General features: G+C 45.8%; 1 protein-coding gene across 4 annotated transcripts in view; it reads left to right on the forward strand.

The window, feature by feature from the left end:
- Nucleotides 1-547: 547 nt before the first annotated feature.
- The window catches only part of APP (amyloid beta precursor protein), a 223,086-nt gene continuing 208,732 nt past the window's right edge, over nucleotides 548-14,901 (forward strand). For 2 of the 4 annotated variants that reach the window (XM_063347206.1, XM_063347234.1), the window contains exon 1: nucleotides 549-772. In XM_063347206.1, the coding sequence (XP_063203276.1) occupies nucleotides 716-772 (57 nt within the window). In that variant the 5' untranslated portion in view covers nucleotides 549-715. Of the gene's footprint in view, nucleotides 773-14,901 lie in introns of all 4 variants that reach the window. The other 2 variants (XM_063347215.1, XM_063347226.1) reach the window with 2 other exon arrangements.

The raw sequence follows: 14,901 nt of genomic DNA on the forward strand, positions 1-14,901 counted from the left end.
TAAGCCTCAGCCCTGCCCATGTTCCCGCGTGCCCTCGTTATCGGTAGCGCTCCTACGAATTAATTTCACGTTGATCTTGCGATGAGCAGCGGGCAAAGAAACCCTGTGGCAACCACTGCTGTCTGCCCAGGCGGATCAGCAGAGGATTAGGCTTCCCCTGGGCGGAATGCTGGGTCAGGTACAGCCCCTGGGCGAAATGGCCGTGCTTTACCCATCACCTCCACCCTGACACCAACTCACCGGGTTAAGGCTGGCCTGGGAGCCGGCCCGAGGCCGCAGAAAGCCGCCGGGCCTGGGCCTGAGGAGCCGCCTCGCCGCTGGGACCTAACCCCGCGGTATCCGGGCCCGGAGAGGGGGGGGAGGCTGCGGTGCTCTGGGCACGGAGGAGAACGGTCGGGGCGGGCCGCAACCACCGCTGCGGGCGCCGAGCCGCGCCCGGGCCGAAGGGCCGCCGGCCGCCGCTGCACCGCCCGGGCGCCGCCGCTAGGGGGTCTCGGCGGGGCGGGGAAGGGCCGGGCCGGGCCGGGCCGCACCGCCCGCTCGGGGGCGGGCCGGGCCATCAGCTGACCGGCCCCGCCGCGGCGCTCGGCTGGTGCCGCCGCAGCTCAGTCGCTCTTCCCGGCAGCGGCGCGGCCCCGCGGATTTACAGCCGGACCCCGCCGCCTCTCGCCGGCTTCCCTCCTTCCCTCCCTCCCCCCCCTTCCCGGCCGCCGCGATGCTGCCACACTTAGCCCTCCTGCTGCTGGCCGCCGGCGCCGTTCCGGCTCTCGAGGTAAGCGGGGCAGGGGGCGGCCGGGCGGGGGCTTTCCCCGACGTCCTCCTCCGCTTCCCCGAGGCTTTGTCTGCCCGCAGCCGCCCCCGCGGCGTGGGCTCGACTGCGGCGGGCGGGCGGGGGTCGCCGGCGCCCGTCAGGCAGCCGGGCGGCGGGAGATGGTGGGGGCTCCTTCCCCGGCTGCCGGCGCCCTCCCGCCGCTGAACAATAGGGCCGCTCCCGCCGAGCCGGGGGGCGGTGAGGAGGAAGCGGCTTGGGGAAGCCGCCGGGGCCGGCGCCCGCCACCCCCGTGGCCGCGGCGGGCGGCCGGGACCGGCTGCTTTCGCTGATCCGGCTGCCGCACGCCGGGAGCGCTTCCCCGTTAACTTCGTCCGCCGCCCGCCGAGCCGTCTGGCGCGGCGGGGGTCGGCGGGGAAGGGGCGGCGGCCGGCGGGCAGGGCGGAGGAGGGCCGGGCGCCTCCCGCGGGGGTTTCTCCGCCGGCGCTGGGGAAGCGAAACTTTGCCGGCGTGGGGGCCCGGCGGCACCGCATCCTCGGGCGGGGGGCACGGAGCCGGGCTGCGGGCGGGGGTGCTGCCGGGGGAGGGCAGGGCAGGGCAGCAGCTCCCCCATGGCGCACACACACACACACACAGGTGTGCGGGGCGGCGGCGGGCAGCTCCCCGCGGGCTGGCGCAGCAGCCCGGCGGGGTGGGCGGGAGGGCGGTGCCGGCGGGGGTGCGTGGGGAGGGGGCGGCGGCGGCGGTCGGGGCCGGGGCGGGCCGTGTCCGTGCTCCCCCCTCACGGGCGGGCCGGTGCCGGGCGGCGCGGAGGAGCGAGAAGATGGCGCCTCTGCAGTGCAGCAGAGAGGCGCCGCCGTACGCGCTGCGGCCGCCGGCAGCCCGCGCCCCTCCGCCGCCCCCCCTCCATGCCCTCCCCTCCTTTCCCCGCCCCGGAGGCGGCTCCCCACGCCCCGGCCCTCTCTCCCCCTCCGGGGTGGGTTGGGGGTGGGAGGGGTCCCCCCTACCCGCCTCCTCCGGCCGGGGGTGTGAGCGCAGCGCGGCTCCTGGCGGGGTCGGGGGGAGCCCGGTGGGGCTGCGCAAGGCCGGACCTCAAAGGAGGAGCCGACATAGCTGGGTGTCGGTACTCCGCCCCCGCCCCCCCCCCCCCCGAAAAAAAAAAAAAAAAAGGTGTGGGAGGGGAGAGTTTTCTGGTCTCCTTCGGTCCTTGGTTGCCAGACATCGGCCTTGAGAGCTCAGCTTCTGTCCTCCTCTGGTATTAACCCCCCTTCTGCCGAGGGGGGCTGTCAGGGGGTGGGTGGGGGTGAGGTGAATGCCAATATTTAGCCTAAAAGCAGAGCCCGAAGCTTGGCGCTCCCCCTTGGGCAGGGGCGTGCGGGCCTGTGGCTCAGGTGCCCTTCCCGGGAGGGAACCCCGGTAGCCGGCGGGCGAGAGGAGACACCTCTGCATCCCGGCTCTCCAGCCCCGCCGCCGAGGCAGCCAGCGTCATCTTGCCCGTGCTGAGCAGGGTGTATCGAGCCGAGCCGTCGTAAAGATGCTCGGAGGTTTAAAGCTTCCAGTTACAAAACTCATTTGGGTTTTATCAGCTTGATGCAACCATTTGTTGTCTAAACGCAATGGAAAGAAACCCTCTGCCTCGGGTGCCTAGCTGAAGTGAAAAAATGAGGTTTTATGATTGAGACCGTGCTTCAGGATAGACCACAGAGGGATGGGCATTTCTGTTGGGTCCCCGCAGCCCTGGCCTTACAGATAGGTACGTGGGCAGTGCCACTGTAAAGGTGCTTGCAAGAAAGGGGGCTTCGTTTTGCACCAAAACCCGTTCGAGGCAGAGTCTGTATTCAGAGACCTCTGCAATGGTGTCTGCCTTGGTGATATCCAGAAATTTCAGAGACATCTTTTGCCTTGAAACATTTGCGTAAATGGGCACTGATGTTTCCGCAGCAGCTTTCCATCTTGTTCTGTCGTTCCATATGAACATTTGAGGCAGTGCATCGATCTTTTTTTTTTCATGTTTGATAGTGGGGTAGGTTTTAACATCTGGTCGTCTTGTGATCAGGCGTTTGTCGATCTTGATACTCTTGGGTTGATGTTTTGAACAAGTGACTGCTTTTATAATACTGAAATATTTCATAATAGGAATTGCATGCGTGCTTTTACCGCACTTGAACTGTCTTCACATGCTAAAGCATGAAATTTTGATGTTTGAATTAGATTCTCTTTAGACCCCTCTTCTGAAATGAAACATTTTCCCTGACATTTTAACAAATTCTTTCTGGAAAACAGCAAAGAATCTGTACTTTGCTTTCACAGGGAGTGGTATAAGGAAGAGGGAAAGCAGGAACAAAACAAATTCTCTCTATATTACACGTGTAGAATTCCTTTCTAAAATTACAGGTAGATTAATATTTATTTATGCAGCTTTAAAGGAAATGTTCCTTAGTGGTGCTCCGGTGCTGTCGTGGTTGCTTAGCATGTTGCTTCTGCTGCTCATGTGAATCATACGTACTGGGGTTAGGAAACCCATTGGCCAAGAGCTCTCATAATTTAAGAAACCGTCATATTCTTCTGTAGCTATTTTCCCATTTAATCTCTTTCCATTAACTGTCTGATTTCGGTAGGTAAATGCAACAGATGGTAACCGTCCTTTTGAATTTTTGTGAATGATCCTGGTTTATAGATCAAGATTTCTCCTAATTAGCACATTCAGGTTTTCAGGATTTCTGCCATGCCTGTTTGGCTTCCTGCTCTAGCTCCATATTTATGAGAGACACTTATACCAGCTGACTGAAATCAAGTTGTTACGACATTGATATCATACAAGCTGGCCCTTAGGAAGTTAGATGACAAAAAGTATATTGCCTGACAGCTTTTTGTGAAACTCGGTAATATACCGCTTTATAGGTTATTATTTTTGTTCTTTTTTTTTTAAATGGAAGACCCAAAGTATTTGTTTCTTCACTGTTTAGTTTTCAAGCTAGACCTTTAGAAATGACTTTGCAACGTGGGAAGGGGAAGGAAGCCTTTCCTTTGCTTCCATTAGACTTTCAGTTCCTTTTCCTGTCGGTTCTGTTCCTGAATTTCCCTGGCAAAGGTTTTGCATTTGTTGAAGGGTCTCTTTTGCATTTCTATTTAAAATGCTGCTGTGTTGGGGTGGGTGGCTGCGTGGGTAAGCAGGGCAGGGCAAATGCTGTGGGTGCTGGTGCTCCCTCAGGATCCTTGGCAGTTAGGTAGACAAGTTACAGGAGTAAAAAAGGAGCTTCTCCCTTGCCTCCCCTGTTTATATTTTGTTTGATTAATGAGCATCAGACAATTTTGAGGGTCACATTCTCTTCAAACGCCTTTTCTGGGGGGGGAAATTGATCAGCTGCTGTGCTTCGTCACAAAACACATAGGAAAACATGAAGGATCTGACAAGATTTTGGTATATTTTAATTTTTTTCTTTTTTTCATGAGCTGTTTGTGTGACAGATGCAAGTGATCTTTCTTAATCAGTTTTAATTGATTTGTGTTGCGTTGTATGGCAAACCTACAAGAAGCATAGATAATCTTTGATGGCTTTTCATGACTTTCTCTTTGCAGGTGTTTAATAAACTGTAAAGGGTAATAAACAGTTTGGTTTGTAGGTTGTATGAAGAAGAGGTATGATGATTTATCTTAATTGGCAGTCCTTCTCCAATACAAAGCTTAGCAAAATAGCTTAAGATCATGGTAGCTTCCTTTAATAGTTTAATGAATTCACAGCTGTTTTTCTGGGCAGAATCTCTTTTTTTTTTTTTTTTTTTTTTTTTTTCCTAGTGACTCAGTAAAATAATTAAAACAAGCTGCTAGGTGTGGAGACTTGGTCAAGAAATTAGTAGATAGGATCACAAGATCCCTCAGGAGGTCTGTGGTCCACCCCCCTGCCCAAAGTATGGTCAGCTCTGGGATCAGACCAGGCTGGCTGCTCGAGGGCTTTCTGCAGGTGGGTCTTGAAAATGGAGCTCCAAGGACAGAGCCTGTGCAACCTTGCTGGGCAGCCTGCTCTGTCCACAGTTTGGTTGGTTCACCTCTGGCTTGAAGCGTGTCTCCAAGCTGTTACTTGTTTATTTTTAAGGTAGTATCTCTAGGCTAAATTTACATCCTTAATTCTGAATACTGCAATGAGTGTCACTTTGTCATCTGTCACCTGTCACATCTTCCAAAAAATTTATATAATAACGATAAGCTTTTCGTATTTGGGTTTAAGAAAAAAAATAGTGTCTGTCAAATGTCTGTGTACTTGCATACACATAATGTATAAAAATCACCTAATGTGTCAATATAATGTATGCAAATATATATTGAAATCCCCAATATATTTGCGTAGTTAATGTATGACATTCAAATCACTGTGTGTGTACATCTCTGTATACACACTATATTAATATATAGGCTATGTTAAACCAATAGTCACCTACATACCTCCTTATACCCAAGCAATGAAGAGACAGAGTTCTAGACTGCTACTGATAAAAAATATAATTGGTTTTATATGTGGTAATAGGTTCATTGAAGTTGTTAGGTGAGCTGTCTGTGTGGTTTTAACACGTAAGTCTAGGGCTGCGTGTTATTGGATTTAAATTCAGGGGATTTTGAAAAAATCCTGTGGTGTAAGAAGATTAAAAGTAAGGCAAATTGAAAAAAATACTGAATTACTTTCTGTAAGCTTGGTTAACTGTTAGAGCATGCTCTTGCAATGAGAGTTTACAACAGGTGCGGCCAGGCTAAGGATTGCCAAGAGCAATCTTGATAGAGAGCTAGAGCCTGGAATAATTTGGAGACAAAGGACTCACTCTTGAGAGAAGTCAAAACTTTCCCTCTGACCTGTTTTTTTGGTGTGTTGGGGTTTTTTTTTGTTGTTTTTTTTTTGTTTAAAACTGAATGCAGTTGGTCTGATGGGGCCCTTGTTCACACAGCTTGATCTGGAATCTGCCCTCCTTCCCTGGCTCTACTTCATAAATACCTACAGTTGAGGTATTGAAAACACATTTTCCGTCCTTTTTGGTGATACTAAACCATCTGAGAATATCAGCCAGTAATGTCTGGTGTGTGGTTTTGAGTCTTCAGCCCTAAATAAGTCACTTTTCTGCCCTTGATTGTAATGTGACATTGGTTCCGAAACCTGGGTACTTGTCTGTTTTTATTAATTTTAATTAAAAAACCTTTAGAGGGCTACCTGATTATTAAATCTTGTTGTGCTCTGCTGGAGATTCCAAAAGCTCTGGAGATGCCTTTAGTTACCAAAAATATCTACCTTTCCTTGTGAGAATTTAGTCATGTAACAAAAGAGAAACACCATAAATGGGGATAATGGCTCTGTTCAAGAAGATCAATTTGAATGACAACCGGTTAGTATGCGTGTATGCATTAAAAAAAAAAAACCACCACACCTCAAGCTCCTTGTTACATGGTGGATTTAGGATTGTTTTGATACTGCACTTCATGGCAGAGCAAGTATTTGACAACAGTTCAAGTAATTACAAAAGAAAATTACACATGATGGAACTATGGGTAAGGGGCAATACACTCCACAGTAACTAATGCCAGTATCTTGCAGTGGCTCACAAAACGTGCTTTCCAGATGACAAGCACATTTTGGTGTGCGAATGAAAAGATATTAAAATAAGCGATGCTTTTTAGAAGGCTGGAAAACTTAAACCAGCTGCTGACAGGTAGGACACTGCTATTCCACAATTGGTGTGTTGCAGGTTTCTTGCCCTGCATTGATTAATAGAAAACGGAGAAGAGCACGTAGATATGGGTATTGCTGGTTTCTTTACTGCAGCTCCCAGCGTAACAACTCTGTAAGTGCTGTGACTTCTTCAGCCGAGAAGCAGGACCTCTGGTTTGCTGTGTTTTCTTGATGGTTCTCCCAGCAAGTTCAGGAGAACCTGATCTTCTCTTGGGGACTTAACGGATAAGTGTAGATTGCAGTGATTTATAAGGCTTTCCAAAAGAAGCAAACCTTCTCATCAACTGGTGGCATTTCACGGATTGTGGGACAGCTGAGCTGGTGAGCCAGTGTGCTTTTTTGTGGTTTTGTAATCCGGCTGCTCTTTTCAGGAGGTAGTTAAACACTGCTCTTTGGCTGGCAACCGCCTGAGCTCGGGAGCCCGTTGCTGAAAGCTGCTCTACCTCCTTCCATCAGTGGCCACCACCCCGTAAGCTCAACCTTTTCAGCTCTCTTTGCCCCCTCTCTAGCCTGGTTTTATGATCCTGTGCCATGTTGACCAAAAACGAGCCGTGCCTTTTTGGCAGGTGTCAGCTTCTGGCAGATGTTTCAGAGACCTGAGTCAGAAAGTGGCCACAAGCAGTCCAACTGGCCCAGCTAAAAGACCAGGCAGCTTCTCTGGGGAAAGAGCCCCAACCTCTGAAACCACATTTGCTGCAGTTGATGTAATTGCATTTAATTAAGGTGTTTAGTCCCTTTGCCTCCCTGTGGTGACCTGCAGCAGGGCATGAATGGTCTTTTCACACCTGACCCCTCTTTGGTCCCCGATTGTTAAAAGTTAGTGTCAAGTCACTGTGAAAGGCAAAAATCCCCAAGGAGCTGCATTCAGGTATGGATAACTCCATTCTGTTCCCACTGACCCATTTTGAGCTAATCCAGATAGCAATTCCCTGCTCATCCCTCTGTTCCCCTAGAGTAGAGCTTATCTATTCAACCACAGCAGATAACATATGACAGGAATGGGGCAAAACTGGTTGTACCTGTTAGTAAAAGCATTTAAAAATTGCTTCTTTTCAGAGCAGGCGACCAGTGTGTCGCCAGAATGGCAGTTTGTATGATTTATGTAATTTCTGTTTGGAATGGCAATGAGTAAAGCAAAGCACATATCTAATAGGAGTTCAAGATGGGGGCAAAGGGGAGGGTGAGCAAAACCCTGTATTAATATAGGACTTCAGGGTTTTTTTAGTTTTTTAGTAAACTATGGAACAGGAGTTTACACATATACAACTCAAATTTAGGTAATACAGTTATTTGTTGGTACTTAGAATTTGGTGATATTAGATTAGAAATAATACCATTAATTTTTTTTTTTAGTGGTGAAAGTGAAAATTGCCTTCTTTCCACCTCCAAAATTTAGAAATAATATCCAATGGACACACACAGGAAAATTAGAGATGGGGGAGGATTTTGGACCTAGTTCCAGATTCCTTGTCATGCTATCGCATCGTCTTTGTGCTTGCAGCAAACCTTCTCTTACCTTATCAGCACATTTTTAAAGTAGAGATTGCTCATTCTGAAGCTCTGACCCTGTAAAATGGATTTTTCTCTAAATTATGGGCTCTGCAGAGGGTTGATTTCCACCCCCCACCCCCACTTTGTCAGATACCATGATAGCGTTTTGAGACAAACAGCTAACTTGAGTTCTTCCTTATGTGCTTAGCTATGTAAATTTATTTGTAACTGGAGTTTTGGATCTGGAATATGGAGTACTGAGCTGACACAGTAGTTTTATCGCATTCTGCTTTCTCATCATTTGAAAGGTAACTTGAAAAATTACATTGGTTCTCTATGTCTCACTGGAAGGTGTGGGGAGATAGTGGTTTTTTGTTTTGTTTTGTTTTTTTTTCCACTGTGTTACTATTGCAGATTTGATTCTGTGGTAGTTAATCTTCAAAGCTTCTCATAAACTGAGTGATGGCTTCTAGACTTTTTTTTTTCTTGAAAAAAGCTCTTTTTAATACACATCCCATATAATGCCTGTGTATTTGTTTATGTAAACAGTAAAAAATACAGTATCTAGGGGAAGGTAAACTGAGGAAGAGAAGAAAACTGTTAATGCAACAAAAAGGCAGTGGCTTTAAAATGACATTCATTATTTTGGGTATTTTCCTTTTTTGCTTTATAGGTGCTGTAAATTTAAATGTACTAAATGTTGATTGATCCTAGTTTAATTGTTGAGTACTTACAGTGTGTAAATGAGGAGGTTTTGTACATGCGTAGCGTTAGTAAGCATCTAGACTTGTAGCAGGCGTTGAGCTGTTGGGTTGTTTTGAAGCTTGTTTGATATTCTTCAGCAGCTCTGCTACATGTGCCTTGTCTGTCTGCTGCCCAGTTCTCTCAACTATGAAGTGGCATAAAATTGCTTTTAATGACGTCTCTTTCAGCATCCTAATTTCATTGCTGTTTCCTTTTGACAGTTTTGTCTTTGGTTCCATTAAGTCTTTAGAAGGATAATATCAACCTGAAGTTGCTTAACAGCAAACTTCTTAAACTGAGGATTTTGGAACTCTAACTTGTCTTTCTTTCAGTGTTGCTTAGCTCCTAGAACTTCACTGCAAGCAATTGCAGATGAGAACTTGTCCGTAATCCCAGTGTCCAGAAGAATATGATTTGTCATAAGAATGTCATCTTTACATCATTTAAAAAAAAAGGGGCAAAAGAAAAAAAAAAAAACCTCCAAACTTAGAATCTTAGAGTTTACTGTTTAAATTTTGTGCAGGAGAGTAAGAAGGGGAGGTGGAAAGTCTATTTGCTCTTTTACTTTTTAAGGGACGCAGAGTACATATGAGTGGTTGAGGGAGTTTTGAGGGCTTCTAAAGGTCTCCAAGGGGACCTGGACACAGGCAGTCTTTCTCTTCTGTTTAGATTTGTTTCTACTTTGGTGTTGTCATCTTTTGTTTCTCATAGTGGTAACATAAGTTGTGGGGAATTATTATTTTGTTGTTGTTGTTTTCCTGCCAGCCTTAATGCCTGAAAAGCCAGTTTCTCCTTTTTGCATGTGTAGGGTATTCTTCAAAATTGCAATGCCATCTCTGAGTGTTGAGGTGAAGTGTTTCACCTTTCACTGCCAGTCCGTCGTGCCTGCTTGTATCCAGGCTGAGGCGACATCTCTGATAAAAATCAACACTTTGCTTGGTTGGGCCACAAACTGTGTTATTTTGGTGGTGAGATGGGTTGGCGGGAGAGGGGTAGATGCCTGCAATGGGCAGTTTCTGCTGTGCGGTCGCGGAGGGAGGGTTATGGCAATGATCTACGTTGACAGCAAGCGTTGGCACTGTGCGCTGAGCTGCTGGCTTGCCATGGCTGACAGGCTTCGTTAAGTCCCTGCTTTGATTATAGGGAGGCTTTCCTTTGGACAGAGGTTCTAATGTCTTTCTGAAGGTGTTTGCAAGAAAATCCTGTGAACAGCTGAGCTTGGAGTGAAAATCTAATCTCTGATAAACAACAGGGTAAAATTTAATCAAAACATTTTACTTTGAAATCACAGTCTGAACTATTTCTGAAAACATGTTTAACTGAGACTTAGAATTTGTCAAACAGCTTTAGATTAATTTGTAGCTACAATACAAATTCTAAACTACGAAGTCCCTGTTTGAATCTAGCAAAACTTCTGTGGGCAATGGGCAAAAATACTTAACGGTCAAGATCCAGTCTGTGAAAACAGAGGCTGACATAAGTTGCTTGTCTCACCTGAACCGTCCCCTTTCATCTGAGCAGGCCTGCCTCTGCATGCTTGAATATAAATGCGTGCATAAATGTTCGTAATGTGTTTTAACGAAATTGTATCTCCTTACTGATAAGAGGAAGAAAGCTTTAATTAGTCTGTCACTTAAAAGAAAACTTCTGAGTAACAAAATGCTATTATGTAGTCCTTTATAAGCAGAAAGACAAAACGTAACTTATATGGTGCTATTGACTTGTGAGACTCAACAGCAGCCGGTAAGGGGGCTGAAATTTCTTCTGTTGCTGTAAAACTGGTGTTTGACACTGAGGCTGGGAATTAAGTGGCCTCCTTGTTTTAAAGAGGGATGTTGAGGCCTGGAGCCTGTATGGAAAATCGGCTGTGGGAAGGGTTAGCGTTGGGTGAAGCCACCTTGTTCTCCGCAGGGCTTCCCCCCTGCCCTGGGGTCCTCTTCTGCCCCTTTACCACCCCACCACTGAGCAGCAGGGCTTTGCTGCACAGTGGGTTTAGGTAATCTCAGCATGGATTTGAGGCTACCTTGTTGCATGCCAGATGTGGTTTTGGGGAGCTGAGCCCATCCTCTCTGAGAAGGGCTCAGGGAAGAGACGGCCAGGATAGGAATTAGCGGCTCTGACAGATAGAGGTAATTTGTGAGAGAAAAAGAAGAAAAAAAGTAGTTTTTAATTACAGCTCTGGAGGTTAAACCAGATGAGGAAAACAATCTGTAATTTATCAAAAGGAAGACTGAATGGCGCCTTACTTGCCTCCAGAAAGAGGAAATACCAATACTGGGCAAGGAAAGGCATGCCAAGTACCGCTGTCTGGAAGGTGTTCAGGTAGGAAACTGGGGACATGTTTTTGTGGCAGTATGGGCTTGGGGCAAGCAGAGAAGGGAAATATATTTTTTGCTTTCTGATGTGAAGACTGCACAACTAATTTTCCGAAGAGGTAAATACAAGATGTTGGGCTTCATTGTGGTAAACAGGAGAAATGTAATAGCCTGTGATGGGCAGGAGGTCAGAACAGATGTTCTTTGTTGAAGTCGTGGCATTTAAATTCTGTACCCATGGGGTATGTTGCCCAGTGCCTTTAAACACACACCCGGAGGGGAATATGGTGCTGTCTGGTCATACAAGGTTTTGTTGACAATAACACTGTTTGCAAATACAGCAGAAGTTAGTTGCTTGTTGATTTTAGGATATGGGTTTTGGCATTATCAAAACATAATTAAGCCTTAAACTTGATTGACTTATTTTTTTAAAAAACCTGTTGTGAGTTAGCATTTTTTTTTTGTGACAAACTGCTTAGTGTGGTTTGGGATTTCACAGATAAAAATGCATTGATATTTGCAGAACTATTCAAGGGAACAGTTGCAAAGTGTCTGGTTTTAGTGTTAAATTGCAATGAACAGTGAGTGTTAAGTTTTCTGAACCTTGTAAGAGGTTTGTTGTTTCAGTCCTGCTGAAACAAAAGACCCTGGAGCTAGAGATGGACACCAGCAGGCCGGGCTGGTTGGAATTGTTTGCCATGCAGCTGGGTAGTGCTGGGCAAGTTTGGATTCTGTCTGCTTATGGTTGTCTTTGCTCCATGCACTCACAGCAGAAATTATAAAGAAAGAAAGACATAGGTTTTTAAGGAATTGGCTTGAGTTGTAAATGGCCTGAACAGTTAAGGAGTATCTTTGCATTTGCAAGTCTTTGCATTTTTTAAATGGCTGAGCTTGCAAAATTAAAAATCCTTGGGGGGATGATCACTAAATAATGTATCTTAGGAGCAATAGCTCCCCAGCGTTTCTGTCACAGCTGAGGCTGGTGTAAAAGGCCACGTGAGCCTTTGGGGAATGCTGTTTGTTTAAGCTGGAGTGCAGACTTTGTTTTTGTCCGTTACTTACTGCCTTTTAATTGCAGAGGATAATTTGGGTAAGGAAAATACTTAAAATTTGAGGAATTGGGCACCTCAGAAATCTGCAAGGTACATTTCATTACAGTACCCTTGCCTCGGCTGCCAGCAGCTCTCCCTGGAATTAGGCTTCTGGCAAGGTACGAGCTTGTCCAGGGAGATGAAAGAAAACTGAAGTAATTGTGGGTCCCTTTGCTTGTCTCACCGCTCCAGCAGTGTGTCATTTGTTTTGCTGGTGATGTGCTTGAAGTCTTGCTGGTGATGTGCCATGTGTCTGAAGTCTTAAGATTTGCTTTGAATTCTTGCCTTTACTTTGCCCTTTGCACCTTTGGGTGGGGAGATGTCTCGGGTTTTCCCTCCCCTTGCCCAGCACTGTGGTTCTGGTGCTGCTCCTCTGCAGCTCTGCTGCCCATCTTGGCCATGGGTGTTGTCAGGAGCCCTCCCTCCAAGGCTTGAGGGGCTTTTGGGTGTCTTCCACACAAGTGAAAATTCCTGTTCTTATTGACACTGCAGTCAATAAACTCTTTTGTAGCTCTTGTTAGATCTGTCTTCGGGGCGTTGTGTCTCTGTCAGGTCTTTTTTTGGTATTCAGCTGCTTTTGTCTTGCTCTAACAGTTTTAATTCTTGTTTCAGAATGCAGTATAAGGGTCATCTAGAAAAAAAAAATCAACACAACCCAGCAAAAAACACCCCAAAGAAACACCACCCCCTCTAGCTATCTTACTTTGAGAAACATATGGTGTCACTGGCTTCCTAATTCAAAGGCTGCTTTTAATCATGTCAGCAGCCAAATTGTTGGTCTGCCTGAAGGTGATCTGCAAGGGAAGAAAAATGGGAAGACCTTATACTCTGCTCTGTGGTGTATGTTGTAAAAAAACCCGATGGAATGGTTTTCCCAAGTTGATGGGAAGAGGCAATGAACAACTTACTGAGTGTTTTTGCAAGACTGGTGAATCTCTCGCAAGAATCAAGTGGAAGAGCAGGGAGAAAGCCTTACAGTTGCGAATTAATCTTTAGGTGGTTTAGCACCTTACTAATTAAAATGCCTGTAGGTTTTGGTAACACATACCTTGCAGATTCAGCCTTCTACTGCTTTGTTTTAATTAACAGTATATGTCATAGGATAGCAGGTTTTCTTCCTAAACCAGGTGGTACAAAAATCCAGAACTGATGAGGTTTTTCTGAGTCAAAATGTTCAGAAAAGAAAGGGGAGTATTTTTAGCCAACTGTTCCCATGACTTCAATTACATGTCATAAAAAAAGCACATAAAAATTCCTTTTGGGCAGTGTCTTTCTACGTTTTCGGTCCTATGTAGTGAAATCATGTATGGCATCTAAATTGGTACAATGTCAAGAACATCACAGCTTTTGAACTGTGTGTGCCACGTCCCCCTTGTTGTTCTGCTTGTGCTTTGAAAGGAGAAAATGCATCTGGGGCAAGAAGGGCACGCAGGCTACCCGCAGCCTGCCCTGTTGGGATGTGTCTCTTTAAGTCCGTAAGAGATGCTTCACTGTGTATGAGTTTTTTACCTTTTCCTTTAGGAAACTGGGGAGTGCACAGCTTTATGAAGAGCTTCCTTTAAAGTAATGTTTATTGTTTCTGGAAATGTTACTTTGGAGACTTTGTTTAAACAGGAGGTGGGGAGGGGGTGGGTGTCACTAATTGCATGGTTGGTGTTCTGGCTGCACCCTTATGTCTTTCGGGGAGGGTTTATCTCTGTTGTCAGTAATGCTGAGTATCAAGAACAGAAGATATAGAGAGGGTAGAAGTGAAATAGGGGTTGAGCACCTGTAGAGTTAAACTGAAACTTAGTACGTCTTTTAAAATGTTTTTGTACAAATTTGTGTTAGTGGTTTGTTTTGGTCTGCTTAGAAACTTAAATGTTACTTAAAAAGTTTCTTAATTAAAACAAACCAACAACCAAACCATATTTTTTTTGGTTTGGTGGGCTTCTTTTTGGGTGTTCTTTTTTGTGGTTGATTTGCTTGTTTGTGAGGTTTTTTTTGGTTTGTGTGGTGCTTTTTTTTTTTTTTTTTACCCATCCCGTGGTAGCTGCCTCTCTGACATACTTCTAAAATATTCTTGAAATTTCCTGTACTGATTCTCCTGTCTGTGTCAGATCCCGTGTATTGTATTGAAAAGTGTTTCTGATGCCCAGCATAGTAAATGTTGTTGGTCTTTTTGTTTTCAGTCTTAGCCAGGTTTATGTACAGTGTGCGGTTGTAGTTATGTGCAATGCCTAGGTTTGATTTAAGCATGCAAGCTGGATTCCCTTATAAGTAACAATAATGGGCAAGTGGCTTGTAAACCAACAGCTGACAAGTTAATTGCATGAGTTTCAATATACCTTTTTTAAAAAAAAAAAACAAAAACAAAAACAAAAAAAAAAACAAACAAAAACCACCCAAGAAATGGAAAGGATATAATGGCTTTGTTTTCAAAAGCAGCAGGCTGGTTATGAATTTGTGTTTGCGGAACAGAGTAAATAATGCAGTTCTACAGCTTGCATTGTTTTGATTAGGTGTTCAGAAATGCTTATCATAATTGCTGGATCGTTGGCACTTGCAACAGGCAGCTGAGATTTTTTTGAGAAATTGCTCACAGCATACCACAGGAGCATTGGAAAAATGAAATTCTGTTAGACATGGCTAAAAATGCAATATTAATAAAGGAGAGCTTGTAATTTGGAATAACAGTGCTTCATCTCAGTGAGGCTCTACTGTCCCCTCAATTTTAAGTACATTTTTAATTTTGTAGTTGGTTTCCATGCTAATGCAAGGGTTGTCGTGACTTGTGTGAAG

The sequence above is a fragment of the Chroicocephalus ridibundus genome, chromosome 1 (assembly GCF_963924245.1).
Source record: "Chroicocephalus ridibundus chromosome 1, bChrRid1.1, whole genome shotgun sequence".
In the NCBI taxonomy this organism is placed as follows: Eukaryota; Metazoa; Chordata; class Aves; order Charadriiformes; family Laridae; genus Chroicocephalus; species Chroicocephalus ridibundus.